Raw genomic sequence first — 27999 nt, forward strand, 5'->3', positions numbered from 1 at the left:
ATGTCTCTTGTGCCCTCCTTCCTCCAGCACAGCACTCCACCATCTCTGTGCATCTAGAGCAGAGAGAATACATATGCACCAGCAGCCAACACAATTTTCTACATTCTGGGTGCTAGTGGCGCCCCCTCCCCTTCTCTCCCCCCTCTTCCCCCCCACAGTCTGGCACCTGAGGCGGCTGCCTCAGTTTGCCTCATGGAAAGGCCAGCCTGCCCCTGGCCCTCATTTATCACATTGCCTTCTTGAAATCCATTATTGTTATTGTGCTGCTCTCCCTCCTACCATTCCTTAGAATCATGAACTCTGTCATTTCATGATCACTTTCACCAAATCTGCCTTCCACTTTCAAATTCTCAACCAGTTTCTCCCTATTTGCCAAAATCAAATCCAGAAAAGCCTCCCCCTTAGTAGCTTTCTCCATCTTCTGAAATAAAAAATTGTCTCTAATACATTCCAAGATCTTGTTGGATAATCTGTGCTCTGCTGTGTTATTTTCCCAACAGATGTCTGGGTAGTTGAAGTCCCCCATCATCACCAAATCCTGTGTTTAGGATGATTTTGTTAGTTGTTTAAAAAAAATGTTTGATTTTAATGTTTACTTTAATCATTTAATGTTAATCCATGTTATGCTCACTGTGATAAGATTTTTCCTCCTTCTTCCTGTTGTCTAGACCAAGTTACAGTGAAGATGAAGATTCTCTCATTCTGCAACAGCTCCAGAGCCAGCTCCCCTCTCCCCGGTTTTATTGTTTTCTTCTTTACTTGTTATGTTCACAAGATGGAATCAGGTAGGAATCCGCCCTGTCTCTGCTGTTTCTTAGAGGATTTATTTAGGCCCCTGAAGTGTCTTGACAACATGCTTCACTCAAAGTCAATGTAACTACTCACAGTGTGTAAACTTAACCACATAGCAAGATCAGCTCCTTCTTCATTCAATTTTTGCCCTTGTAAGCAGAGTCAGAACAGGCTCTACCCTGACATCTGGTGGTAAGCTGTGGAAAAAGACTTCTGGGTCTGATCTTATTTGCATGGGCACACCCACCCTCCCTAGCATGATGGGAGTGCTGGGCCAAATGGTCACTTTGGCTGCTGTGGGATCCCCAGTCTCTTCATTATTGGGGCAGGAGTAGTACAGTGTTGTTATCCTGGTTCTGTGAATCAAGGACAGTAGAAGTGTACTTGGCATTTTATGACTGAGGGACTCGCCCTCACCTAAGTAGCACTCGCTAGGCAAGGGACATGGGGCAGGTAGTTATATGTGGAAGTGTGAGAATAGTTGGGGTCTAGTCTGCTTGGTGCTGGGTTTTTGACTGTATGCTTTGTGTTTAAGAACCCTAGTTGTGCTCTTTTCCTAATTTAATGCTGTGCTATTTACCTTATGTTATTAAAGATTTTTGCTATGATAAGACTCTGTGATTGCAAGAGAGAAAGTATGTTTTTTTGGAGGGGCCACAGGGTCTGTGTGTAATTTTTCTAGATCATTGGGTGGGGGCTCAAGCTAGTTTTGCATTGTATTGTTGAAAGGGAACCTCTATGTATTGAACCCAACCCTTGCTGCTGTCAGCTTGGCCTGGCAGAAGGGTTACACCCTGATTGTGTTGCCGCTGGGTTATTTTATTTGCACCTGGGATAGTGCCCAGGTCTGTTTATTTGCACAAGTATTTTTAAAAGATTGTGAAAGATGCCCAAGCATTGGGTGGACAATTATTGAAGAGTTTAATAATAACAATAATAAATAATAAAATCCAATAACTTAGTGGGTTTCAGATGTAAAAAAGATCAGAGCCATAGTTTGAGACTACTGTGCACAAAAACATAAGAAGAACCAGAATATATTGGTCATGTGACTTTTTAAATTGGGCCTGTTAGCTAATACATATATGTTAGGTGTACTATACACCATATTATTAGGCATTATGTGCACGGTAGTCCTATAATATACATTAGCGAGAGACAGAGTGTTGGGAAGTTAACTGAATGTATTATGCTCTTCCACAATTCTGTTCCCCAATATCAAATATCCCACAACTCTATAAATCTGTTAGCGTTCACAATAGAAAATAGGAAGCCTATCAAAGCCATGAAAGGTGTGTCCTGGCACTGGTTGGGATGTACCTCAACACCCACCTAGTTTGGAACGTGGTATCCAAAACAGGGTCAAGAAAGGTACAGAACAAGAAGTTCAGAAACTGGTGGGTTGGATCTTAGGGGATGTATAAAGTGCTTTCTTACTTGTAAACCGCCATGGTATAAGTGGGTGTGAGGTGTATTTTTCAAGCACACCTTCTGTGTAAGGTGAGCACGCAGCAAGATAAGAATTGCTTCCCAGGAGGAGGATACGGATGTCTCCTTTTCGTAGTGCACTGTTTTGTCTTTAGGCAATAATTTTCGCAACGTTTGGTTATCTGGTCTCTTCAGCATGTGAAGTATTGAATCATAATAATCCAACAATTGGTTCTAGCAATAGGGCTCTGTTTCAGGAACATCTTGGTGAAAGAACACCAAATATGGCCCACCAACCTGACCCTTATTCCTGGTGAGTCCCAGCAAATTTGATGGCAATGTCAGTAAGTGTGTCAGTTTGAGGGCACTTAGAAAAACAGCCTGTTGAATGGTGAGCTTGTCTCAGCTATACAAAAAGCACGTCCATTCCCAGTTCTCTGCCTCAGTTTCTCTGATGTGTGACTCTGCCATGGACTGAACACATCCATCTTCAGCTTCCCACCCTGTGTCAGCATTGTGTGTCAGGGCCACCCAGAGGATTAAGGGGGCCTGGGGTCTTCGGCAGCAGGGGGCCGCACCGCCAAATTGCCATCAAAGACCCAGCACTTCGGCGGTGGGTCCCGGGGCAGAAGGACCCCCTTGCTGCGGGGTCTTCGGCGGCAGGTCCCAGAGCAGAAGGACCCTCCGCTGCCGAATTGCTGCTGAAGACCCGGAGCAGAGGAAACTCTGGGGGCCTGGGCCCCACGAGAGTTGTCTGCGGCCCCCAGAGTGAGTGAAGGACCCCGCTCCAGGGGCCCTGAAAAACTCTTATGGGGGCCCCTGTGGGGCCCAGGGTCTGGGGCAAATTGGGTGGCCCTGCTGTGTGCCTCTGTCATGCACTGAACCTACCAATTCTCAGCTCCCAACTGTGTCCATGCTCTGTGCCTGGGTCACGTGCCAATCTTGTCTTTTATCAGCTCCATGCCCCATCTCAGTGCTGTGTGCCTGTGCCATGCACTGAGGCTGAGTGTTCTTATAACAAAGCCCCAGTCCTGCTGCTCTCTTAAATATTCAGGCTGAAATGGTCCATGTCGAGTGTCTGCCTCTGGCTGAACTTTTTGGAAAGTTTGTGTGAAATGGAAGCTGTTGGATGTGTCCTTCATATCAATTTCCCCCTTTCCTCTGAGCTGCTTTTCTTGTTGTTGTCCTGGTGCATTTTCCAGCAAAGTTCACAGTGATTGGACCCCGTGACCCTGTCACCACCATCCTGGGTCAGGAAGCTGTGTTACCCTGTCACCTGTCCCCGCCGATGAGCGCTGCAAACATGGAGGTGAGATGGTTCCGTTCTCAGTTTGTATCCTTTGTGCACCTGTATCGTGATGGGAAGGATCAGTATGAAGGGCAGATTCCAGAGTATCAGGGAAGAACAGAGCTTTTAAAAGCCGGACTCACAGATGGAAACGTTCTCTTGAGGATTCTCAATATCAGACACTCTGATGAAGGACAATACCTGTGTTTTGTTCAAGACGATACTTTTTATGAAGAAACAGTATTGGAACTGCAGGTAGCAGGTCAGTAGCTTGTGTCAGTTTTAACTGTGTGGGGGCTCCAGGCTTTATTCCTTACTGTTACAACAACTGTAATTCCCTACTTGTGATATATTTTACAATAATGCAGTGTATCTAAATTTCATCAAACAGCCCCTTTCACACTAGAGAAAATATGCTGGAAACTTTCCCAACATGTTATTAAAAACATTTTCAGGATGGCCAAGATACTTTCTTGCCCAATCTTGATTAACTCCCAAAGTGGTTTTTAGTGAATAGGGAAAGGACTTCTGGACACATATGGCCTTCCAGTTGCACTGCAGTCATTTCTAGCATGTGTGGATAAGGTGGGACTGACAGATGTTTTTGGCCTTCTTATGCGTTCACTGTTGGTTGTTACTTAGGGGTGTAGCCTTCCTATTTGCTGAGAGTGTATAATGTTTATGGTGGGGATGGGGAGTTACATATTTACCACTCTTAGTCAATATTCATAACTCCAGATACAAAAATGATACATGCATATAAATATGATAACCATACTCAGCAAATCATAACTTTTCCATTGACACCTTACATGACATATCTTGTATAAGATGAAACATAATCATATCATAATCACACCATAATCATATTACTATGGTGAATGTGGAGTGCAGAATGCCACAGTGGGGAGGGAAAATTATGTATTTACCACTCTTAGACAAAACTCAGCATTTCTCTCCTGCTGCTTTGACACTGTAACCATGACACCAGTTAGATATTTTTTAAAAGAAACATTTATCTAATGCACTAATGATCATATTTTGAAATAGTTCAGATCCAATTCAGGTACCTAAATGAAGTGGTCATATCTCTAAAGGTGCTCAGTACTCAGTTGCACCTGTGTTGAGATGAAAATATCTCCTACTGACTCAGTGAAATTATTGTAAATATTTGTTCACATTTTTGTGTGTCCATGAGCACTGGGATTTCAGAGATTCCAGTATTAATTTATGCTTTCTACTGACTACCCTGCATGAATTAGTGCTTTCTAGTATGAGTAAGGGATCCACAAACTGTCCCTCATCCCTTCTGCTTTGTAAATTAATTCATGGAATGAACACCTTTGTGTATTTCCCCTTAGGTCTGGGCTCTGCTCCTCTCATCTCTGTTGAGGGTCACCAGGATGGAGGGATCCGGGTGGTTTGTCGATCAGCTGGTTGGTACCCAGAGCCTGTGGTGCTGTGGAGAGATCTCAGTGGGCGTCATTTACCATCACTCTCTGAAACAAAATCCCGAGGCGATAACAACCTGTTTGAAATAGAAACTGCACTCATTGTGAAAAAACATTCAAACCAAAACTTGTCCTGTTGCATCAGGAACACCATTCTCAATCAAGAAAAGGAATCAGCAGTTTATATAGCAGGTGAGTAACCATCCAAACTCCACACTGAACTCATCACCACCAGAACAAAACAAAACAGGAAAACAAGAACTGAAACATCTGTGGTGGATATTTCATAATCCATATATAAACACAGAAGATGGGAGGCTGGTATCTTTATGGGATCACAGTTTAGGTAATTTGATTTCCTTAATTGTGATTATTCAGAAAATGAAGGTTTTGGATTTCATGTAAATTTAATGTTAAGTCTGACTTTCCTGATATTCTAGCATGCACGCACGCATTCATATACAATCAAACACACACAAATCTTCCAGCATTTTTTAGAAGAAACTTTCCCTTAATCCACTGACACAATATGTTCCTGCAAACTTAACTTCACCTTAATGATTTTTGAATGTGGTAAATTTTGTACTGTTGCTTCTTTATGATCTTGTCGCTGCACCACCTCATTGTTCATTACTTGTGGTGTGAAATGTCACCTAAGTCATGTTATGTTGTTTCTACTGATGTTCAATGGGACTTGTGCTTCTTATGTCACTTCAATCCAGATCCACAAAGGGACTTATTTTACTCTAGTGTAGTGGTGAGGCAGTCATCCCTCCCACTCTGGACTGGAGGGAGGCCACACTGCCTCACTCTACTGTCGGGATTGCTGCCTAGTGTCAGAGGAAATTAGCGAACAGACATTCGCATCCCAACCGGTCTAACGGGGCTGAACCCCAAATAGTCAACGGGTTCCAGCCCTTAGGCAGGAACAGGGCCTCCCTAGAGTCCATATGCTCTGGCCCTTAGTCAGGGGCAGAGCAAACCCAGTAGTCAATTAGCTCTGAGCCCTTAGGCAGGAGTAGAGCAGACACCATAGTCAGTCAGCTCTGGGCCCTCAGGTGGGGGCAGAGCAGACCCAGTAGTGGGGCATCCCAGCTCCAGTACAAGCCACTTGACCTTGAGAGCGTAGGCTGCCACTCCACGGGTGGATGGCAGGGGGTGGCTAGGCCCACCTGACTCCACCAGGCCCCAACCCAAGGGCCTAACAGAGGTGGAGTATTCTGTCACTGGGGAATCCATCTGCAACACACCGACCATGCATCAGGCAGCGCTACAACCAGACTGAATTCGGTTGTCCCTAGGCCACTTCCTACCCTCCCCTCAGGGTGTACCTGGACCATCTCCTCGGGGTAGGTGGCCAGCAGCGAGCAGGATGTCTCTGGGCTCAGCAGTAGAGTCAGCAGCCTGGACTGAGCAGGAAACATCTGTCTCCTTCCACAGGCCCCGGCCCCACCCCAACTTCGCCCCCTCCTTGCTCCTATTGGTCCCTTCCCCAAATCCCCGCCCCGGTCCTACCTCCTTACAGAAGTGCACTGTGTTCCCCTTCCTCCGCCCTCCCTCCCAGGTTTGCCAAGCAAATCAGCTGTTTCATGGCAGAAGTGCTGGGAGGAAGGGGGGAAAAGTAGGACCTGGCGGCGCGCTCAGGAGAGGAGGTAGAGGCGGAGATGAGCTTGGGGGGTGGGAGCTGCTGATGGGTGCAGAGAACCCACCGATTTTTTCCCTATGTCTCCCTCAGTGTCTTGGCCCCAACTGAGCTAGAGGCTCTGTCTTTTATATGTCCTGTTATGTTTACGCACTTCCAATGGAAGGAGTAAGGCAGATCTGGTTCCACCCAGCTGGGCACAGAGAGTGGTTCCTCCTGCCCTGGGTTGGAGGGAGGCCACACCCCCTCACTACATCTTGTCTGCACAAAAAAGTTGCACTGATTGACAATTTAGTTAATCAGTGCCACTTGCTTGGGTGAACACTCATAAGTTTCAGAGTGCAATATAGAGATTTAGCTTCAGTCAGTTCCTTACCAACTGAAGCTAAATGGAGATAGGGCACTATTAAGCTGATTTATGAAGTTGTGCATTAATTTATTGAAATAGGTGCAACCCTCATATGCTGTCAACCCTTGAACCAATTTAAGGATGGCCACATGAGAGGGTCTGACAAGGTCCCTCACCAAAGTCTCTTATGTCATGGGATAAGAGGGAAGATCCTCACATGGATTGAGAACTGGTTAAAAGACAGGGAACAAAGGGTAGGAATAAATGATAAATTTTCAGAATGGAGAGGGGTAACTAGTGGTGTTCCCCAAGGGTCAGTCCTCGGACCAATCGTATTCAATTTATTCATAAATAATCTGGAGAAAGGGGTAAACAGTGAGGTGGCAAAGTTTGCAGATGATACTAAACTGCTCAATATAGCTAAGACCAAAGCAGACTGTGAAGAACTTCAAAAATATCTCACAAAACTAAGTGATTGGGCAACAAGATGGCAAATGAAATTTAATATGGATAAATGTAAAGTAATGCACATTGGATAAAAGTAACCCCAACTATACATACAATATGATGGGGGCTAATTTAGCTACAATAAATCAGGAAAAAGATCTTGGAGTCATCGTGGATAATTATCTGAAGATGTCCACACGGTGTGCAGCAGCAGTCAAAAAAGCAAACAGGATGGAAATCATTAAAAGGGGACAGAGGATAAGATGGAGAATATTTTATTGCCATTATATAAATCCATTGTACGCCCACATCTTGAATACTGCATACAAATGTGGTCGCCTCATCTCAAAAAAGATATACGGCATTAGAAAAGGTTCAGAAAAGGGCAACTAAAATGATTAGGGGTTTGGAATGGGTCCAATATGAGGAGATATTAAAGAGGCTAGGACTTTTCAGCTTGGAAAAGAAGAGACTTAAGGGCTGGTCTGCACTGGGGTGGGGGAAGGATCTATTTGCATAGCTGAAGTCAAAGTATCTTAGTTTGATTTACCTGGCCATCCTCATGGTGGCAAGTCAACCACTGCGGCTCCCCCGTCGATTTGCTTACTCCTCCTGCTGAGGTGGAGTACGGGCATCGATTCGGGGATCGATTTATCGCATCTAGACAAGAGGTGATAAATCGATCCCCGATAGATCGATTACTACATGCTGATCCGGTGGGTCGTGTAGACATGGCCTAAGGGGAGATATGATAGAGGTATATAAAATCATGAGTAATGTGGAGAAAGTGAATAAGGAAAAGTTATTTACTTGTTCCCATAATACAAGAACTAGGGGCCACCAAAGGAAATTAATGGGCAGCAGGTTTAAAACAAACAAAAGGAAGTTCTTCTTCACACAGCGCACAGTCAACCTGTGGAACTCCCTGCCTGAGGCGGTGGGGAAGGCTAGGACTATAACAGAGTTTAAAAGAGAACTTGATAAATTCATGGAGATTAAGTCCATTAATGGCTATTAGCCAGGATGGGTAAGGAATGGTGTCCCTAGCCTCTGTTTGTCAGAGAGTGGAGATGGATGGCAGGAGAGAGATCACTGATCATTACCTGTTAGGTTTACTCCCTCTGGGGCACCTGGCGCTGGCCACTGTTACCAGACAGGATACTGGGCTGGATGGACCTTTGGTCTGACTCAGTATGGCCGTTTTTATGTTCTTAGGCACAAACTATATGTGCAGAAGGCTTTAGGTGCATTTGAAAATTCCATCCTGGGTAGATGACTGTATCACTGTGAACAAAAGAACAGCCAATGAAAATTAATTAGTGTTCTGCACAAATGTTCAGAGAAATTGTGATTATGATTTCTCCAAATATTTGGGGGTAATAGTAGATTTTTCAAAAATATGCTAATTAATCTGGCAATTTCTGAATGTTGCTGAACACTGAGGGCCAAATTCTTTTCTGGTGTAACTCTATTGAAGTCAATGGGGTTTTATGAGTAGAGAATTTTCCCCTGAACTCTCTGGCCCTCTGAATAACAATGAATCAAATCAGGCCTGTTTTTTCAAGGATACATCTGTGTTAAAGCGGTATTGGTTGGAGCCATTTTAAAAATCAGTTTCTGGTATTTTGTGTAGTGTAGACATGGCCATTCTTTCACTCTTATCTCACACGAATCATGCTGGGCACCATTTATGAAGTTGTATGGAATAAAAATATCTGAGTGTAATCAGCAATTCCAAATTAAGACAAGTTCTGGGTGTTTTGTTTTTCAGATTCCCTTTTCCCGAGGGTGAATCCCTGGATGGTGGCTCTGAGTGTGATCCTGATGGTTTTGTTTGGTTTCATTGGCCTCACTGCTTATCTCTTTAAAATGAAAGGTAAATATTAGAGGGAGAAATATACTGTAAATAAAGGCCTTATTCTAATAAATAAATAGCAATTTAGTAATTTAATATTAAAAGAACATATGATCTGTGGACCTGTTCCTTTTATAAAGAAGAAGAAGAATGCATGTGAATTTATTGATAGAGAGTGATGGCAGAGGTATGGGGGGGGGGGGTGAAAAGGAGGAGGAGGAGGGTTTGGGGCAGTATAACTGAACCAGAGAATCTGATCATAGCAGACACATCTGCTAAATCCTTTATCTCCCCCTCCTACAAGTTCTCAGGGGATTACCACTGTCTTCTCTGTGGTCCCACTCAAGACAAGGTTCTGCAAAGCCTAGCCTCTCATATTTGTACTTATAGACTCATAGACTTTAAGGTCAGAAGGGACCATTATGATCATCTAGTCTGACCTCCTGCACAATGCAGGCCACAGAATCTCACCCACCCGCTCCTGTAACAAACCCCTAACCTATGTCTGAGTTATTGAAGTCCTCAAATCTCCTTTTTGCTAATAAATTGTAGTGCACCTTGACATTATAGTAATGGGCCGTGTAGAAATGTCCCAGTGATAAATCAGTAAATAAACACATTTGTTCCTCAGTTAAGGAAAAAATCATAACAACTTTCACATAACTCAGGCACAGCTGTCCATGCCCAGGTGAACTTCATCCACAAAGAATATCTGTCCAATTTCCAAATAAATCGGATGTCTATCCATCCGTCCTAATGAATTTTGTACCTACAGGATGTCATCTTTTAGCACTGTTTCATGAAGCAAGGGGATGAGAATAATTTATATTTGTTTCTGTATTTTTAAGGGAAACTTACAGAAGAAGTCGGTAAGTTTCAGTTTCCCTTTTCCCACTCATAGAAGTTTTGAGCACAGATAAACAATCCTGTACACAATGGTGTGTTTCCTTGATTTATTTTTATGTCTGTATGTAAATGGACTGACTCACCCCTGCGGCGCCTCCTGCTGGTTGTTCTCAGGAATTAGCTCATTCCAGCCCTGGAGCGCTCTCTGAAGGCTGGTGATCCACCTGTCCTTTGGCCCCCGCGTCCCTCCCTGGACCCAGTGCCCTTTTACATGGGGTGCTGCCCCCTGGCAATATCCCCTTTCTCTCAGGGTCTCCCCTCCCCAGGGAACCCCCAGTCTCTATCCCCACCTTGCCTCAGTGTATGGCTACTGCCAGTCATTGTCTAGCCCCACGCCGGGGGCAGACTACAGTATCAGCCTACTCATCACTGGCAAGGAGGGTTTGGACCTGCTGCCTTGGCCTACCCCTAGTCTGCCCCCTGCAACCCCCAGTACCTGTTAGCCCAATGCTAGGCCGCAGCCTGGGGCTTTCCAGGCTGGAGCTCCCCAGCCTTTCCCCAGCCCTGCTCCACTCAGGTACCCAATCTCTAGCTCCCTGCAGCCAGGCCCATCTCCCTCTGGGGAGAGAGGAAGACTGAGTGGGCTCCTGGCTCACAGCCTCTTATAGGGGCCAGCTGGGCCTGATTGGAGCATGGCCACAGCTGAGCCTACTTTCCCCAATCAGCCCAGGCTTCTTGCCCCAGCCTAAAGGCTGCTTTCTCCAGCCACAGCCCCTTCCCAGGGCTGTTTTTAACCCCTTCAGGGCAGGAGCAGAGGTCCACCCTGCTACACTGTATATATATTGGTGGTGGGGATGGGGAGGGGTTTGTGATAGGCTGGACCTTTTGGATGTTTCCAGAGACCTTTCCCCTCAAAAGTCCTTCTAGTGAGGGGGTTAGGGCAGCTTAGCAATGTGTCTCAGGGGTGTAAGTTTTCAGCATAGACCAGCTTTTGGTCTCAGAGTTTTCAAAAGAGTCTGTAGAGGTCTGGTTTGTTAATGAAGCTGTGATAAACTGGGAATTTTCTGTAATATTTTTTTAATCTTATGTGTGCCTTGATTTCCATTTGTGACCATGGTCGCTGGAGGGGCTATACTGAAATTGCTCAATCAGGGCAAACTGGTTTATTCTATCATTAGATTTCATACCAAGCCAGTAACCAAACAGTTTCTGTAATACCTTCCTGGTTATCAAGAAGCCAAAATACAGGTCCCTTTAAACAATCCAGCCTTAGACTCCCACCCAGACAGCCAACTCTAATATAGCAAAGATTACTTAAAATCTTATTCACCATATATAATGTTCTACCAGTCTGTAGCAGGGTGACCCCTGCTCCTGCCCTGAGGGGTTTAAAAGCAGCCTGGCAGGGCTTGAGAGCTGCTGCTCTAGGCTGGGCTGATTGGGGAAGTGGCTGCAGCTGAGGCCACGCCCCAAACTGAGCGACAGCTGGTCCCTATAAAAGGCCAGGGAAACCAGAAGCTCAGATAGTCTCTTTCTGCCTTCAGAGGGAGATGGGCCTGGCTGCTGGAAACTAGAGAGAAGAAACCTGAGTGAAGCAGGGCTGGGGACAGGCTGAGGAGCTGGGGAGCTCCAGCCTAGAAAGCCCCAGGCTGCGGCCTAGCAAAGGGCCAACAGGTACTGGGGGTTGCAGAGGGCAGCCCAGGGGTAGGCCAAGGCAGCAGGTCCAAACCCAACCTTGCCTGTGATGAGTAGGCTGATACTGCAGTCTGCCCCAGAGTGTGGGGCTAGACAATGACTGGCAGTAGCCATACACTGAGGCAAGGTGGGGATAGAGGGTGAGGGTTCCCTGGGCAGGGGAAACCCAGAGAGAACGGGGTTACTGCTAGGGAGCAGCACCCCATGTAAAAGGGCACCGAGTCCAAGGCGGGACACGGGGGCCTGAAGACAGGCAGATCACCGGCCTGCAGAGCTAATTCCCGGAGTCACCAGCAGGAGGCACCGCAGGGTTGAGTCCGGCCCGTTACACAGTCCCAAGAGATCGGACACATTACCTATAAGGCCAATGAATATTTCAGATCTTACCAAAATACACGCTTACAGCCAATCCTTATTAATTAATCTAAGATGTATTAATAAAAAGAAAGACAGTTACTATGGTTAACAGATCAAGATGCATATAGATATGAATAAAGTTCATTGGTCAGTTTCATAGCAGAGGTAGTGAGTCTGCTGATTTATAAAAGTCCTTCTAGACTCAGTTCAACAGGCTGTAGTCCAACAGGCAGTCTGTGTGCAGAGTTTGTTTTAATTCTTCCATAAGCATTTGCAGGGATAATCCAGGGTAGACTTGGTGATCTCAGTCTTGCAACTCAGACTTTCCCTGGTAAAGTTTAAGCAGGTCTGAGATAGTTCACAGGAAGTTTTATTACAAATTTCAAAGAGAAATGAAGCTAATAATATTATTACACCACATGTTCCATCTAAACGATAATATCTCCGTTTGATCTCTGAATCAATAGAATGCAGTAACGAAACATCATAGACAGGAACAGAAATTTAACATCTACAAGCTAATTAGATCACATTATTAAACTTCTAACAAGATATAGGTAAACCCAGACAAATACAAAAAGCATCTATTCCTGATTCTCTAACAATACAGGCCTACATTTCAAGGATTCTAGTCTATTTAACATGGCTTTGATAGCTAGCTATAAGGAATGGCCCTATTTACCATTTCAATACTTTTCTAATATGTCCTTAAGGGTTGCTTTTGGGGTCACTCAGCCTGCTGGTTGCTTAACCTCACTGGCCCAGCATCACACCATTATATGTGGCATTGTCACCCAGTAGGGGGAAAAGGACTGTTTGATCTCAGGGCAGGGTGGGTGTTGCCTACCTGTCTAGGCATGTGTTCCCATATCCATGGAGTATGTGAGAAAACAATGGCAAATCCAGTCACCAGGCTATCTGGAATCTGACCAAGGAGATCAGACTGTGAGACAGACAGAGCTTGAACAATGGGGTTCACTACAGTTTGGCTGGACTCTGGGCTAACCAGAATGGTTAATGCTTTAACTTTCCGTTCTCTATCATAACCTCAGGGCTTCCTATGGTGTGTTCCAGTTGACTAATCACCTTGACTGTTTTGACAACACTCTGAGGCTTGGTCTATGGCTATGTCTACACTGCACTTTCATTGGTAAGACTTTTGTCTGTCGGGGATATGAAAAAAACATACCCTGATGGACAAAAGTTTACCAATGAAAAGCAGCAATGTGGACAGCGCTTTGTCAGTGGGAGACACCGTTCCGCCGACAAAGCTATTGCCTCTTCTTGGAGGTGTTTTTATTTTGTTGGCAGGAGATCTCTCTCCTACACAGCCTACACTCCAGAGTTAGGTTGGCATAAGGCAGCTCACATGGACTTAATTATGTCAGTGTCTACACTAGAATGCTGCTTCCACCAAAGTAAGTGGCCTGCTACACACAACATAATAACTCCACCTCCACGAGAAGCATAGCGCTCATGTCGATAAAGTTAGGGCGACAAAGTGTCCCTATAGACGCTGAATTACTTACATCCACTGTAGACTGTCATTCTATCAGCTGCCTGGGCTCACAGATGGAGCCATGAAATTGAAAAGAATGTCAGTTTCATTGCTGGTAGGCTCTGTACTGTGAAATTGAGCTCATAGCTGCCCAGCTCCCACCCCAAAGTGAGAGCCCTAGCTACGAGCCCGATGCTGGGCTCAATTTCACAGCAGAGTTTACCAGAAGTGAAATTGACATTCTTGTCAATTTCACAGTTCCAACTATGAGCCTTGCATGGGCTGTAGAGGTGGGAGCTGGCTGCAGGATGGGCTGTCAGTTCTGCGCAGAGATCCCAGCTTGGAGCCCAGCTTCCAGGTGCTGACAGCCCAGGCTCTGAGCTCCAGGGGGAGATAATAGCAGTGTCTGGTAGGCTCTGTGCTGTGAAACTGAGCTCACACTGGACTCACAACTGGTGCTGTCACCCCAGACCAGGTAGGGGAGTCCAGCTTTGAACCCCATGAGTCCGTCAGTGCCCCACACTCCACTGTCAGTGCCCCACAATGCACCACTTCAGTCAGTGCAGGAGCTCCTGGTGAGGATGTGCTCCATCGGCAGAAGGAGTGTAGTGTGAACACAAACAGCCGATGAATTACTGTGGTGGCTGTAGGTCGACCTACATCAAATTACCCAAGAGGAAAAGCGATATACCTAAGGGGTCAGGCACACTGAAGGGGGTTCTTCCTAGAGACTGTTACAAAGCTGGGGGTGTAGCATCGATCAAGTGAATCCATGACAGAAGTTTAAGAACAGCTAGACCCCAGGACAGGATTTATCGTCAATCACTCCCTGCTGCAGTCAGCTTATACATGATCCGAAGGGCCCTTATGAGCGGCAGAGGTTCACAAATTGTCTTCCTCCTACTGGCGCTGTTTAAAAGTCAGCTCCCCTGAGTTCCAGCAGCCTCCCCCCTGGCTGCCGTCCCCTTCCTGTGACAAACTCTCCCTTTCAAGATCATTTTCTCCAGGTGGAGCAGACCCTGCAGGAAGCCTATGCTATACCATGGAGCCCAGAGGATTTTTTGTCTTTTCCTGACCGGGATGGGGTTGTGCCCCCAGACAGGGCGTGTTAATTTAGATTGATAAAATTTTCTGTAAATATAAATTAGATAAACGTCACACCAAAATGTTATTTGGTGGGTTGAGGGCAGCAATAGAAAAAGGGAAATTGAATAGAAATAATCACCCAGCCTTAACTTTGTATTGATGATAAAGAGAAACATAAGGGAAGGAAAGCTCATGATAAACTTTTATACATATTTATATTTATTTTTTTAATTGGATCCTCATGTGGGAGTGTAACTGAGTCATCGGTGGATTAGGTGGCCTAGTGGTTGGCACATTTAATGTTGCCTCCTAGTGAGCAGGTTTTGCATCCAGGCCCTCTTTTAATCAGAGGAGCAAGGAGGTGGCCACTGGTAGGGAAGCCCAGCCCACCCAGTCTACTGGGTTCTGACCCAGCGCCCTAAGAAGGCCAACAGTGTCTTGCTGCCAAAGGTATCCTCCAAGTTACCCTCCCTGGTCACTTCCTGCCATCTGCTGTTTCCCCCCAGCTTCCAGTCCAAGAGAAGTTGAAAAGAAAAAGTCAATCAAACCATCAGCCCCAAGCAGTCTAAGCACAGTTAGTCCCTCAAGGAAACTTCTCCAGAGCCCGTGTCAGGAGCCTTCAGGGTAGGTCTGTCCTCCCCAGCTTCTCCCTTCTGAGCTGGGTTGCTACCTTTTCACCCCAGTCTACAGCTGGAGCATAGTCTGCAGGGATGGAGGGGCGGAGCTACCTGGGCCCAGTACTGTTCTTTCACCCCTTCAGACCCATTGTGGGTTTTGTATATCCTATCACACACCTCCTCCTCAGACCCAGTTCTTGTCCCCACCTTTCTGTGAAAAGAAGTCTGTATTTTTATTTTCCATGCCTGAACACTGTACCAGATGAAAGCTGTATAGCTGCATTGAGAGATACTGCTGCATAATGCCTAGGTTATGGCCTGTCATTGACTTCAGCCAGTGGAGTGGTGCATGGCCAGTTGGACCATATTAGGTGGAAGGTCTGCCCCCACAAGTCATAGTGTAGGGCATGGATGGCTCATTTCACCTCCAGAGCCACTTTCTCAATGGCCAATTAGGCTACCTCCCAGGGGCGGCTGCAGGCACCAGCACGCCAAGCGTGTGCCTGGGGCGGCAAGCTGCGGGAGGCACCCTGCTGGTCACTGTGAGGCGGGCAGGCAGGCTGCCTTCAGTGGCTTCCCTGCAGGAGGTCCACCAGTCCTGCAGTTTCGGCAGCAATTCAGCGGCAGGTATGCCAAAGCCGGGGAACCGGAGGACCTCCCACAGGCATGCTCCCGAAGGAAGCCTGCCTGCCATACTTGGGGTGGCAAAATACCTAGAGCCGCCCCTGCTACCTCCTGTGGGAAAAACTTCCTGCTGAGATAGAGAACAGGGTGTTCTTCTCGTCTGAATCCCTGAGATAGCACTGCTCTGAGTCTGACATCAGATGCATCTATTCAGAGAATAAAGGGCTTTGAGAAGGCTGAGTGGAATATTACTGGCTCCTGGGTCAATGGGTCTTGTAGTGCCCTAAATGCCTTGTCACAGCTTTTGGTTCAGTGGATCCTTTTGGGTGCAGTGTCCTTAACCAGCTCTGTCAGTTGGGCAGCCATGATAGCAAAGTTTGGGATGAACTGTCAATAATATCCCACTAATCCCATAAGCCACCAGACTTGCTTGTTTGCGAAAGGGACAGAGCAGCCTACTAGGGCTTGGACTTTTTCACCAAAGGTCATAGCTCCCTTCCTCCTCCCCAGCATACCCTAGGTAAGTGACTCCTTGGGAGCCCAGCTGACAATTGGTTGGGTTGGCTGTGAAACCTGCCTCTTTGGGAGCCCGAAATACCGCAGTAACGTGCTTCATATATTCGGCCCAGATCTCACTGTAGATGATATTGTCAATAGAGGTGGCCGCGTAGGACCCATGGGGCCACAACACTCAGTCCATCAGCCGCTGGAAAGTGGCTGTGTCCCCATGAAGTCCAAAGGGCATGGTTTTAAACTGGTGTACTCCATCAGAAGAATGTTGTTTAATTGTTGTGGAGTTATTTGCTTTAAATTGGACTTTTATTTATTTATTTATTTATTTATTTATTTTCGCACTATTAAACCTATTTTTGTTTGTTTGCCTACTTGTTTTTTATTATTATTATTATCATGTGGGGGGAGGTGATATAACTTTGTAAAATGTAGGGAAAAACTAAACTGGTTAAATTTCACACAAAAAGCTTATTTGAATAATTGGTAAGCCATAGAGTAATTGGGTTTGTTTAGTCTGGGGAAGAGAAGACTGAGAGGGGACATGATAACGGTTTATACGTACATGAAAGGTTATTATAAGGAGGAGGGTGGTAAATTGTTCTCCTTAACTCTGAGGATAGGACAAGAAGCAATGGACTTAAATTGCAGCAAGGGAGGTTTAGGTTGGGCATTAGGAAAAACTTCCTAACTGTAGTGGTTAAGCACTGGAATAAATTGCCTGGGGAGGATGTAGAATCTCCATCATTAGAGATTTTTAAGAGCAGATTAGACAAACACCTGTCAGGAATGGTCTAGATAGTGCTCAGTCCTGCAACGAGTGCAGAGGATTAGACTTTCTCTCCTATGATTCTATGATTCTAATAGAATCACAGAGTTTAAGACCAGAAGGGACAACCAGATTATCTAGCCTGATATCCTTAAGAGGAAATTGAATAGAAATAGTTTCTAATCCTTAATTATCGTATTGATACTAATGAGAAATAAAACATAAGAAAAGGAAAACACCTAACAAACTATATGTGTATGTCTGTTTAATTTTTAGGTAAACGACATACAGAAATTGGTAAGTGTCATAATCCTTCCTCTGACAAGATTTATTTTTTGTATGAAAATACAAAATGTTGTGGAGTTGTTTGCTTTTAAATTTAACTTTTAGAATTCTGTTGCAATATTTAATCTGTTTTTGTTTGTTTGGTGCTTGCTTTGTTGTTGTTGTTTGTTTTGGTTGGGGGGTTAGTGTAGCTTCATAAAATATAGGGAAACACTAAATTTGATCCATTTCACACCAAAATGTAATTTGAAAAACTGATAAGCAATAGAATTACAGACTTAAAGACCAGAAGGGACCCCTCAATCCTCTTGTCTGATGTCCTGAAGAGGAGGTTTATTTCTCTCATCCTTCGCTGTCCTATACATGAAAAATAGAAATAAAATGTAAAAAAATGGAAACCCCTAACAAAATATATCTTTATTTCTCTTTAATTTTTAGACAAACAAAATAAAGAAATAAGTAAGTGTCATTCTCCTTCCTGTGACAAGAAACATTTTGTAGCAATTTGGATCCTCATGTGGGAGTTTGTTTAATTGTGGTAGAGTTGTTTTCTTTTTAATTTAACTTTTAAAATTGTTGCAGTAGGAAACCTTTTTTCATTTCTTTGCTAGCATGCTTTTCTCTTATTTTTATTATAATTTTTGGGAGGGTGTATAGGGGCTTGTTTTGTAATGTAACTTTATAAAATGTGGGGAATAACTAAACTGGATGAATTTCCCGCCAAAAGCTAATTTGAAATATTGATCAGCGATAGAGTCATAGAGTCACAGAGTTTAAGACCAGAAGGAATGACCAGATACTCTAGTCCAGTGGTCCCAGACTGTGGGACACCCCTAGGGGTGTGTGGAGGAATGTTCGGGGGGTGCGCAGCAGGCCCCAGGCCAGCCCCCACAAGAGGGGTGGAGAGGGAGTGCCACTCAGCCCTGCTCCACCCCCAGCTGCAGCTCCACCCCACCCACTGCTCCGCCCTCAGCCTAGCTGTGCCCCAGGCCAGCTCCACCTCTATTCCCAGCTCTTCTCTTATCCCTGGTGCTTTCCCCAGCTCCACTTTCAGTCCAAGTGCTTCTGCTGAGCCAACTGTGCAGTAATGGGGCGGGGGGGGGGGCACACACAGGCTTCCATTACTGAAAATGGGGGTTGTCACGGAAAAGTTTGGGCACCACCGGTCTAGTCTGATCTCCTGATGAGGTTATTGAATAGAAATAATCACTCCATCTTGACCATCATAGTGATGATAAAGAGAAATAAAACATTAGAAAAGGGAAACACCTAACAAACAATATGTGTATTTCTATTTAATTTTTAGGCAAACTACATATAGAAATTGGTAAGTGTCAATATCCTTCCTCCAACAGGAAATATTTTGTAGCTAATGGGATCCTCGTGTGGGAGCTGGTTTAATTGTTGTGGGGTTGTTAGATTTTAAATTTAACTTCTAAAATTTTCTTGCAATATGAAACCTCTTTTTGTTTGTTTTCTAGCTTTTTATTACTATTCTTTTTTGTAAGGGTTAGTGTAAGTCTGTAAAATGTGGGGAAGTGCTAAACTGGAGAGATTTCACACCAAAAGCTAATTTGTAAAACTGATAAGCAACAGAATGATGGAGTCACAGAGTTTAAGATCAGAAGGTACCACTGGATCCTCTCGTCTGATGTCCTGAAAAGGAGGTTGTCAAGGTTCCTTCCCCACTCTGGACTTTAGAGTACAATATGAGGACCTGCATGTGAACTCCTAAACTGAATTACCAGCTTAGATTTGGTTTTGCTACCACCACTCCCAAATACTAACTCCCTTCCCTGGATAGTCTTGAGAGACTTCTTCACCAAGTCCCTGGTGAACATCGATCCAACCCCTTGGATCTTAACACAAGGAGAATTTAACCATCCCCCCTCCTTTCCCCCACCAATTCCAGATCCAATCCCCTTGGATCTTAAAACAAGGAAAAATCAATCAGGTTCTTAAAAAGAAGGCTTTTAATTAAAGAAAGAAAGGTAAAAATCATCTCTGTAAAATCAGGATGGAAAATAACTTTACAGGGTAATCAGATTCATAGAGCCCAGAGAAACCCCCTCTAGCCTTAGGTTTAAAGTTACAGCAAACAGAGGTAGATACTCTTAGCAAAAAGGAACATTTACAAGTTGAGAAAACAAAGATAAACCTAACATGCCTTGTCTGGCTGTTACTTACAAGTTTGAAATATGAGAAACTGGTTCAGAAAGATTTGGAGAGCCTGGATTGTTGTCTGGTCCCTCTTAGTCCCAAGAGCGAACCACCCCCAAAACAAAGAGCACAAACAAAATCCCCCCACCAAGATTCGAAAGTATCTTGTCCCCTTTATTGGTCCTTTGGGTCAGGTGTCAGCCAGGTTACCTGAGCTTCTTAACCCTTTACAGGTAAAAGGATTTTGGTGTCTCTGGACAGGAGGGATTTTATAGTACTGTATACAGGAGGGCTGTTCCCTTTCCTTTATACTTATGACAGAGGTTGATTTCTCTCAGCCTTCACTGTCATATAGATGATAAAGAGAAATAAAACATATGAAAAGGGAAATGCCTAACAAAATATATATTTATTTCTCTATTTTTTAGACAAACGAGATAACGAAATAAGTAAGTGTCATTATCCTTCCTCGGAAAAGAAACTTTTTGTACCATTTTGGAGTCTCATGTGGGAGTTTGTTTAATTGTGGTGGAGTTGTTTGCTTTTAAATTTAATTTTTAAAATTGTTTCAATAGGAAACCATTTTTGTTGGTATGTTTATTATTATTATTATTTATTATCATCACCATCATCATCATTGGGGGGGGTTGTTTTTTAAAGTAAAGGCCAAACTGGATGAATTTCACACCAAAAGCTAATTTGAAAAATTGATAAGCAATACAGTAATAAAGTAGATAGTCCTTCAGTGCCTTCCCAGAATTCCTCCTGGGCCATATTTTCTTGGCCACTATCAGCCCCTGAGATGGTTAATCTCCTTCCACACTGCAAAGTGGGCATGTAACCAAATTGAATTAAAGTGGTACCTGAGCTACAGTCTATACTCAAAGTCTTGCCTGCCAGCCTGGGCGTAAAGCACCACCAAACTTGAGTCAGAGTTTTGTGCTTGCGCAATAAACAGATTGGGCCAATAACCAGGTAAGATCCTGGTCTAACTCTGCAGTGAAGATCCACCTTGGGAGAGAGACACTCATGCAACCCACTAGAGGTTCTGATGAACTTAGAACTTTCTTTTTCCCTCAGTGTTGGTGCAATATTGAATCATGCAATACTCGTTCAGCTCAGCTCTCATCTCTAATTATGTGGTTGTTTTTAGGGTGGAGAAGATCTGTGACACCTATAGAAGAAGGTAATTAAAGATCATATTTTATTAATGTCCAAATATAAGTTCCCATGAGGCAATGTGCCTCTTTTTCCTTGAATGTGGGAGTGGATGTGATAGTTCAGGGCAGACCTCCCCAGAACCCTGCATTTCACAGTGCAGATCTAGTGGGACATGCACCTCCACAGCCACTTCTCCAGGGGGTGTTTGTTTTATCTCTCTGCGCTGATGGCTGATCTCCAATTTCTCTCTGTTTCTTCCTTCATCTTTTCCCACTGAAGAAGGCCAGGAGCTCTGCAATGACCCCACACCGATGGGGTGAGCAGGGACTGTGTCTGTGTGTGACCCTTGCTCCAGTCTCCAGCAACAGAACAGTGCCTTGATCCCAGACAGGGCTCTTCTGGCTCCATTATACACATCTGGGGAGCTCCTGTGATCAGAGCTTGTCTCTTTTCTCCTGTCTCCATCCACCATGATCAAGGCCGGCTCTAGGCACCAGCATTCCAAGCATGTGCTTGGCGCGGCCCTTTTCAAGGGGCGGCATTCCAGGTCTTTGGGGGCGGCCCTTTTCAAGGGGTGGCACTCTGCCATTTTTATTTATTTATTTATTTATTTGCTTGGGGCAGCAAAAAATGTGGAGCCAGCCCTGATCATGATCTCAGCATTTTCCCATCTCTGATAAACAGGACATCACTTTAGCTTCCTCATCACTAGCATGACCCTCTCCCTCTTTCCACCAGCCACCTAGTCTACACATCCCTCCTGTGGTGGATTAACCACTGGGACAATGGGGCTTGTGCCCAGGGGCACTGCCCAATTGGGGGGCCCATGAAAAATGGGTGTCCCTGTGCCCCGACCCGCTCAGCCTGCCTGGTGCTCCTGCCAGAGAGTGGGGTCAGGGCTTGGGGGCTTACCAGGCTTGCCCTGCTCCACCCACCCGGCACTCCAGATGGGAAATGGGGTCGGAGCACAGGGGCTTGCCCCACTCTCCGGCTGGAGCTCCAGGTGGGCAGAGTGGGGCAAGCCCCAGTGCCACGATCCCATTTCCTCAGCAGAAGCGTGAGGGGCGAAGGGACTGTAGGCAGAAGAAATGAGGAGGGGTCCCCACTTGCTGTGGCCCAGGGCACCACAAAAACCAAATCCACCCTGCTCCCCCCACACTTGTAGCTTCTGCCTCATTCCACCATGAACCCCTTTCCCTTGTGTTAACCCCTTACTCCCTGACTCGTGCTAATATAATTTTGTGCTGTGACTGCTGCTGAGCAGTGACTTTCTGGGCGTAGAATCATAGAATCATAGAACTTAAGATCAGAAGGGACCATTATGATCATCTAATCTGACCTCCCGAAAGATGCAGGCCACAAAAGCTGACCCACCCACTCCTGAAATAATTCTCTCCCTTGACTCAGCTGTTGAAGTCCCCAAATCCTGATTTAAAGACTTCAAGTAGCAGATAATCCTTCAGCAAGCGACCCCTGCCCCATGCTGCGGAGGAAGGCGAAAAACCTCCAGGGCCACTGCCAATCTACCCTGGAGGAAAATTCCTTCCCGACCCCAAATATGGCAATCAGCTGAACCCCGAGCATGCGGGCAAGACTCTCCAGCCAGGAAAAAGACTTTCAATATCCCAACATTGACCCTCGGTACTAATTACCAGTGGTGGCATGTTATTGACCTATTGACTAAATCACGTTATCCTATCAAACCATTCCCTCCATAAACTTATCAAGCTTAATCTTAAAGCCAGAGAGGTCCTTCGCCCCCACTGTTTCCCTCGGTAGGCTGTTCCAGAATTTCACTCCCCTGATGGTTAGAAACCTTCATCTAATTTCAAGCCTAAACTTCCCGACTGCCAATTTATATCCATTTGTTCTCGTGTCCACATTAGTACTGAGCTGAAATAATTCCTCTCCCTCCCTGGTATTTATCCCTCTGATATATTTAAAGAGAGCAATCCTATCTCCTCTCAACCTTCTTTTGGTTAAGGAAAACAAACCGAGCTCCTCAAGTCTCCTTTCATACGACAGGCTTCCATTCCTCGGATCATTCTAGTGGCCCTTCTTTGTACCTGTTCCAGCTTGAATTCATCCTTCTTAAACATGGGAGACCAAAACTGCACACAGTACTCCAAATGAGGTCTCACCAACGCCTTGTATAACGGGACTAGCACCTCCTTATCTCTACTAGAAATACCTCGCCTAATGCATCCCAAGACCGCATTAGCTTTTTTAACGGCCACATCACATTGCTGACTCATAGTCATCCTGCGATCAACCAGGACTCCGAGGTCCTTCTCCTCTTCCGTTACTTCCAACTGGTGCGTCCCCAGCTTATAACTAAAATTCCTGTTAGTCATCCCTAAATGCATAACCTTACACTTCTCACTATTGAATTTCATCTTATTACTAATACTCCAGTTTACAAGGTCATCCAAATCTCCCTGGAGGATATCCCGATCCTTCTCTGAATTGGCAATACCTCCCAACTTCATGTCATCCGCAAACTTTATCAGCCCACTCTTACTTTTGGTTCCAAGGTCAGCGATAAATAGATTGAATAAGATCGGACCCAAAACCGAACCTTGAGGAACTCCACTGGTAACCTCCCTCCAACCCGACAGATCACCTTTCAATACGACCCGCTGCAGTCTCCCCTTTAACCAGTTCCTTATCCACCTCTGGATTTTCATTTCGATCCCCATCTTTTCCAATTTAACCAGTAATTCTTCATGCGGTACCGTATCAAACGCCTTACTGAAATCAAGATATATTAGATCCACCGCATTTCCCTTGTCTAAAAAATCTGTTACTTTCTCAAAAAAGGAGATCAGGTTGGTTTGGCACGATCTACCTTTCATAAAACCATGTTGTAATTTGTCCCAATCGCCATTGACCTCAAGGTCCGTAACTACTCTCTCTTTTAATATTTTTTCCATGACTTTACATACTACAGATGTTAAACTAACAGGCCTGTAGTTACCCGGGTCACTTTTTTTCCCCTTCTTGAAAATAGGAACTATATTAGCTAATCTCCAGTCAAACGGTACAACCCCCGAGTTTAGCGATTCATTAAAAATTATCGCTAATGGGCTTGCAATTTCACTCGCCAATTCCTTTAATATTCTAGGATGAAGATTATCCGGGCTGCCTGATTTACTACCGTTAAGCTGTTCAAGTTTGGCTTCTACTTCGGATACTGTAATTTCCAACCCCGCACCTTCATTCCCATCAGTCACTCTGCCACTATTCCTAAACCCTTCATTAGCCTCATTAAAGACCGAGGCAAAATATTCATTTAGATATTGTGCCATGCCTAGCTTATCCTTAATCTCCACCCCGTTTACAGTTTTAAGCGGACCCACTTCTTCTTTCTTGGTTTTCTTCCTATTTATATGGCTAAAAAACCTTTTACTATTGGTTTTAATTCCCTTCGCAAGGTCCATCTCTACCCGGCTTTTGGCCTTTCTCACTGAATCCCTACACTCTCTGACCTCAATAAGGTAGGTTTCCTTGCTGATCCCTCCCATCTTCCACTCCTTGTACACTTTCTGTTTTTTCTTAATCACCCCTCTGAGATGCTTGCTCATCCAGCTTGGTCTAAAACTGCTACCTACAAACCGTTTTCCCTTTCTCGGGATACAGGCCTCTGACAGCTCCTGCAACTTCAACCTGAAATAATCCCAGGCGTCTTCCACCTTTAGATCCCTAAATATGTTAGTCCAATCCACTTCCCTAACTAGTCGCCTTAATTTAGTAAAGTTAGCCCTTTTGAAATCGTAAACCTTAGTCTCAGATGCAATTTTGTTTATCCTTCCATTTATTTTGAACCAAATAAGCTCATGATCACTCAAGCCAAGGTTGTCCCCTACAACCATTTCCTCAACAAGGTCCTCACTACTCACCAAAACCAAATCTAAAATGGCATCCCCCCTCGTCGGTTCTGCAACTACTTGATGAAGGAATTCATCAGCTATCACGTCTAGGAAAAGCTGAGCCCTATTATTATTACTAGCATTTGTTCCCCAATCTATATCCGGGAAGTTAAAGTCTCCCATGATCATACAGTTCCTATTAGTATTTACCTCCTTAAAAACATTAAAGAGCTCTCTATCCATATCCAGGCTAGATCCCGGTGGTCTATAGCACACCCCAATCACTATCCCAGGGGAGGCTCTAGTAGTTTTCTTACCCAATGTGACCATTGCCCAAACAGACTCCGTATTATCCATTCCATTACTAGTTATTTCATTACAGTTCACCTCATTGTTGACATACAATGCTACTCCCCCACCTTTACCTTTGTTTCGGTCTTTCCTAAACAGCACATACCCTTCCATACCTGTACTCCAGTCATGACTAGTGTTCCACCATGTTTCGGTTATTCCTACGATATCCGGTTTCAATTCACGGACCAGGAGCTCCAATTCCTCCATTTTGTTACCTAGGCTTCTCGCATTGGTGAACAAACATCCTAATTTTTGCTGTTTGGCCTCTCTTACCTTTGTTATCCAGTTTGGTAGGGACACAGTACCACAAGTATGACCTATTGGTCTAGTATCCATCCCCCCCTTCTTCCTTATGTCCAAACCCCTCCCTCTGGCTATATCCGTTCTTATCCTGCTGTCCTCCCTCTCAATGTTTAAATTTGGCGTGGAGAGTGCCTGGACATCTCCCAACCGTCTCCCCCCATTTCCTAGTTTAAAGCTCTTTTGATCAGATGAGCCAGCCTCCCTCCTAGAAGTCTATTTCCTTCCCTTCTCAGTGGGGCCCATCCCGTGAGAACAGTTCTCTGTCCCCGAAAGCCTCCCAGTGCCCATACATCCCAAAGCCCTCCTTATAGCACCACTCCCTGAGCCAACTATTTATCATCACAATCCTGTCACCCCTTTGTCGCCCTTCCCTAGGGACAGGTAGAATCCCACTGAAGATCACCTGAGCCTCAATTTCCTTGAGCGTCTTACCCAGCCTGGCATAATCTCCCTTGATTCTCTCCAGCGAGAATCTAGCCGTGTCATTCGATCCTACATGAAGGATGATCAACGGGTTCTTACCTGCTCCTTTTAGGATCCTTTTCAACTGCAGGTCCACATCCCATATTTTAGCGCCCGGTAGACAGCACACCCTTCTGTTCTCCGGATCAGCCCTGGTCACAGGCCTGTCCAACCTTCTCAGTATGGAATCCCCAATCACGTAGACCTGCCTTTGCCTGGTGACAGTGCGGTCTGCTAACCTATCCCCCGTTCCCCCTGGTTGCAAGCTCCTTCCATTCCTATCATCCCTTGTAGTCCCCCTTAAGCCATCCTGCATCCTCCCGGGGCCCAAAGTTGGTGCCGTCTCCATCGACTCCTCCCCTCTTTCTATCGGACTAGCCGCTATTCTCTTCTTCCTTGCCCTCCCACCATCAGCTACCACCTGCTGTACCCCTTCCTCATTCTCCAAACCTTCGAACCTGTTCCTTAGCTCTATTTCTCCTTCACTGGCCCTCCTTTTCCCCTGCCTGCTTCTCACGGTCACATGCTTTCATTGCCCATGTTCCCCATCCAGCATTCCCCCCTCACAAGCCTTAGCCCCTGCTTCCCCCTGTACCTCTGAGCATTCCCCTTCAGCAACCGCTTGCCTTTGCTCCATCAGCTGCTCAAACCCCCTTCTAATCTCTACCAGGGTTTCTACCTGCATCTCTAGACCTAGGATCTTTTCTTCCATCAGCTCTATTAGGAGGCACTTCATGCATACATACCTCTGTTCCGGTGCCCCCACTAGGACCATGTACATACCACAGCTGCCACATGCAATCATCCTCATTGACTCCTCTGCTGCTTGGCTCATGGCTGCTGTTGCCTCTGCCTCTATCAGCCTTCTCACCTGGGGAAAACAGCACACACAGCACCGCGCCCCCTGCCCCTTACGCCTCCCCCTGTAAATTCCCACTCAAACTCCCCTGTTGGCCGGCTCCTGGTCCGCTGCGAGCAGCTGCGCCGCTGCCTGGCTGGGCGGCCGCTTTTATAGGCCCCCTCCTCCACCTAGCTCCGCCCCCTAATCAGGCATGTTCAATCCTGGTACCATGTGGCCTGTTGCTGTCCGAGCTGTGACATTTCAGAGCAGGCAGGGTGCAGTGGGGAGGCCCCATAGCAAAGTCCAGCACAGCAGGGGGAGCTGGGACACAGTGAGATTTAAGGTAGGAGGGGAAGGGGAGCTCTGCCAATGATCACTGAGTTGTACCATCTGTTGGGGCTCCCAGAGTCTCTAGTCCCCTCCCTGGGGAGAAGTGGGAGCAGGAGGGGAAAGAGTCTGAGGCCTGGCCCAACCGATACTTTCACCCTGTCACTGGTCCATCTCTGTCAGGGGAGTGACTCTCCCCAGCCCTGTGCTGAGATCTCAGAGCTGATGGGTAAATCCTGGAGGAAAGAGATTCCCTGAGTCACTCTCCAGCTGGGGCAGATTCTGTCATTGACACCATCAAACCCTCCCCCAGGGCTGAGCTCTGCCCCTAACGCTCTGATTCTCTCTCCCCAGTGAATGTGACTCTGGATCCAGACACGGCTCATCCCCAACTCGTCCTGTCTGAGGATTGGAAAAGTGTGAGATGGGGAGACCGATGGCAGCGACTACCCAACAACCCTGAGAGATTTGACACTGAGCGCTGTGTGCTGGGCTGTGAGGGATTCACCTCGGGAAGACATTGCTGGGAGGTGGAAGTGGGGGCTGGGCGATACTGGGCTGTGGGGGTGGCCAGAGAGTCTGTGAGGAGGAAGAGATGGATCAGCCGTAGCCCTGAAGGGGGGATCTGGGCTGTGGAGCGATGGGAAGGTCAGTTCCGGGCTCTCACCTCCCCTGTGACCCCCCTGCCCCTGAGCCGGGCCCCCAGCAGAATCCGGGTTTGTCTGGACTGTGACTGGGGGCAGGTGACATTTATCGATGCTGGTGACGAGGCCCCGATCTTCACTTTCCCGCCGGGCTCCGTCCCTGGGGGGAGAATCCGACCCTGGTTCCTGGTGGGGTGGGGAGCCCAGCTCAGACTGTGTCCCTGAGACTGGGGACCCTGAAATCTGCCTCTCTAGCTCTCACACAGCCCAGTCTCTATGACTCTGGAGGACTCCATCTACCCAGCCCCCAGCACCTCATCTCTATGGCCCCTATAAGCT

At 45.9% G+C, this 27999-nt stretch overlaps 1 protein-coding gene across 1 annotated transcript; it reads left to right on the plus strand.

Annotated features, from left to right (window-relative positions):
- The first annotated feature begins 685 nt into the window (after nt 1-685).
- On the plus strand, nt 686-27999 carry LOC123346693 (butyrophilin subfamily 1 member A1-like). The gene is made up of 7 exons (XM_044984166.1): nt 686-785; nt 3423-3770; nt 4870-5151; nt 9169-9273; nt 10101-10121; nt 20658-20674; nt 27379-27999. The coding sequence occupies exons 1-7, from the start codon at nt 686-688 to the stop codon at nt 27883-27885; spliced, it is 1380 nt and encodes a 459-aa protein (XP_044840101.1). The 3' UTR covers nt 27886-27999.

The sequence above is a fragment of the Mauremys mutica genome, chromosome 12 (genome assembly GCF_020497125.1).
Source record: "Mauremys mutica isolate MM-2020 ecotype Southern chromosome 12, ASM2049712v1, whole genome shotgun sequence".
NCBI lineage: Eukaryota > Metazoa > Chordata > Testudines > Geoemydidae > Mauremys > Mauremys mutica.

Excerpts from the sequence above, each read along its gene's own strand:
- LOC123346693 (XM_044984166.1), top strand. The coding sequence starts at position 686 with ATGAAGATTCTCTCATTCTGCAACAGCTCCAGAGCCAGCTCCCCTCTC. Across the intron at positions 786-3,422 it reads TGTTCACAAGATGGAATCAG|CAAAGTTCACAGTGATTGGA; the intron begins GTAGGAATCCGC and ends TGCATTTTCCAG. Across the intron at positions 5,152-9,168 it reads ATCAGCAGTTTATATAGCAG|ATTCCCTTTTCCCGAGGGTG; the intron begins GTGAGTAACCAT and ends TTTGTTTTTCAG.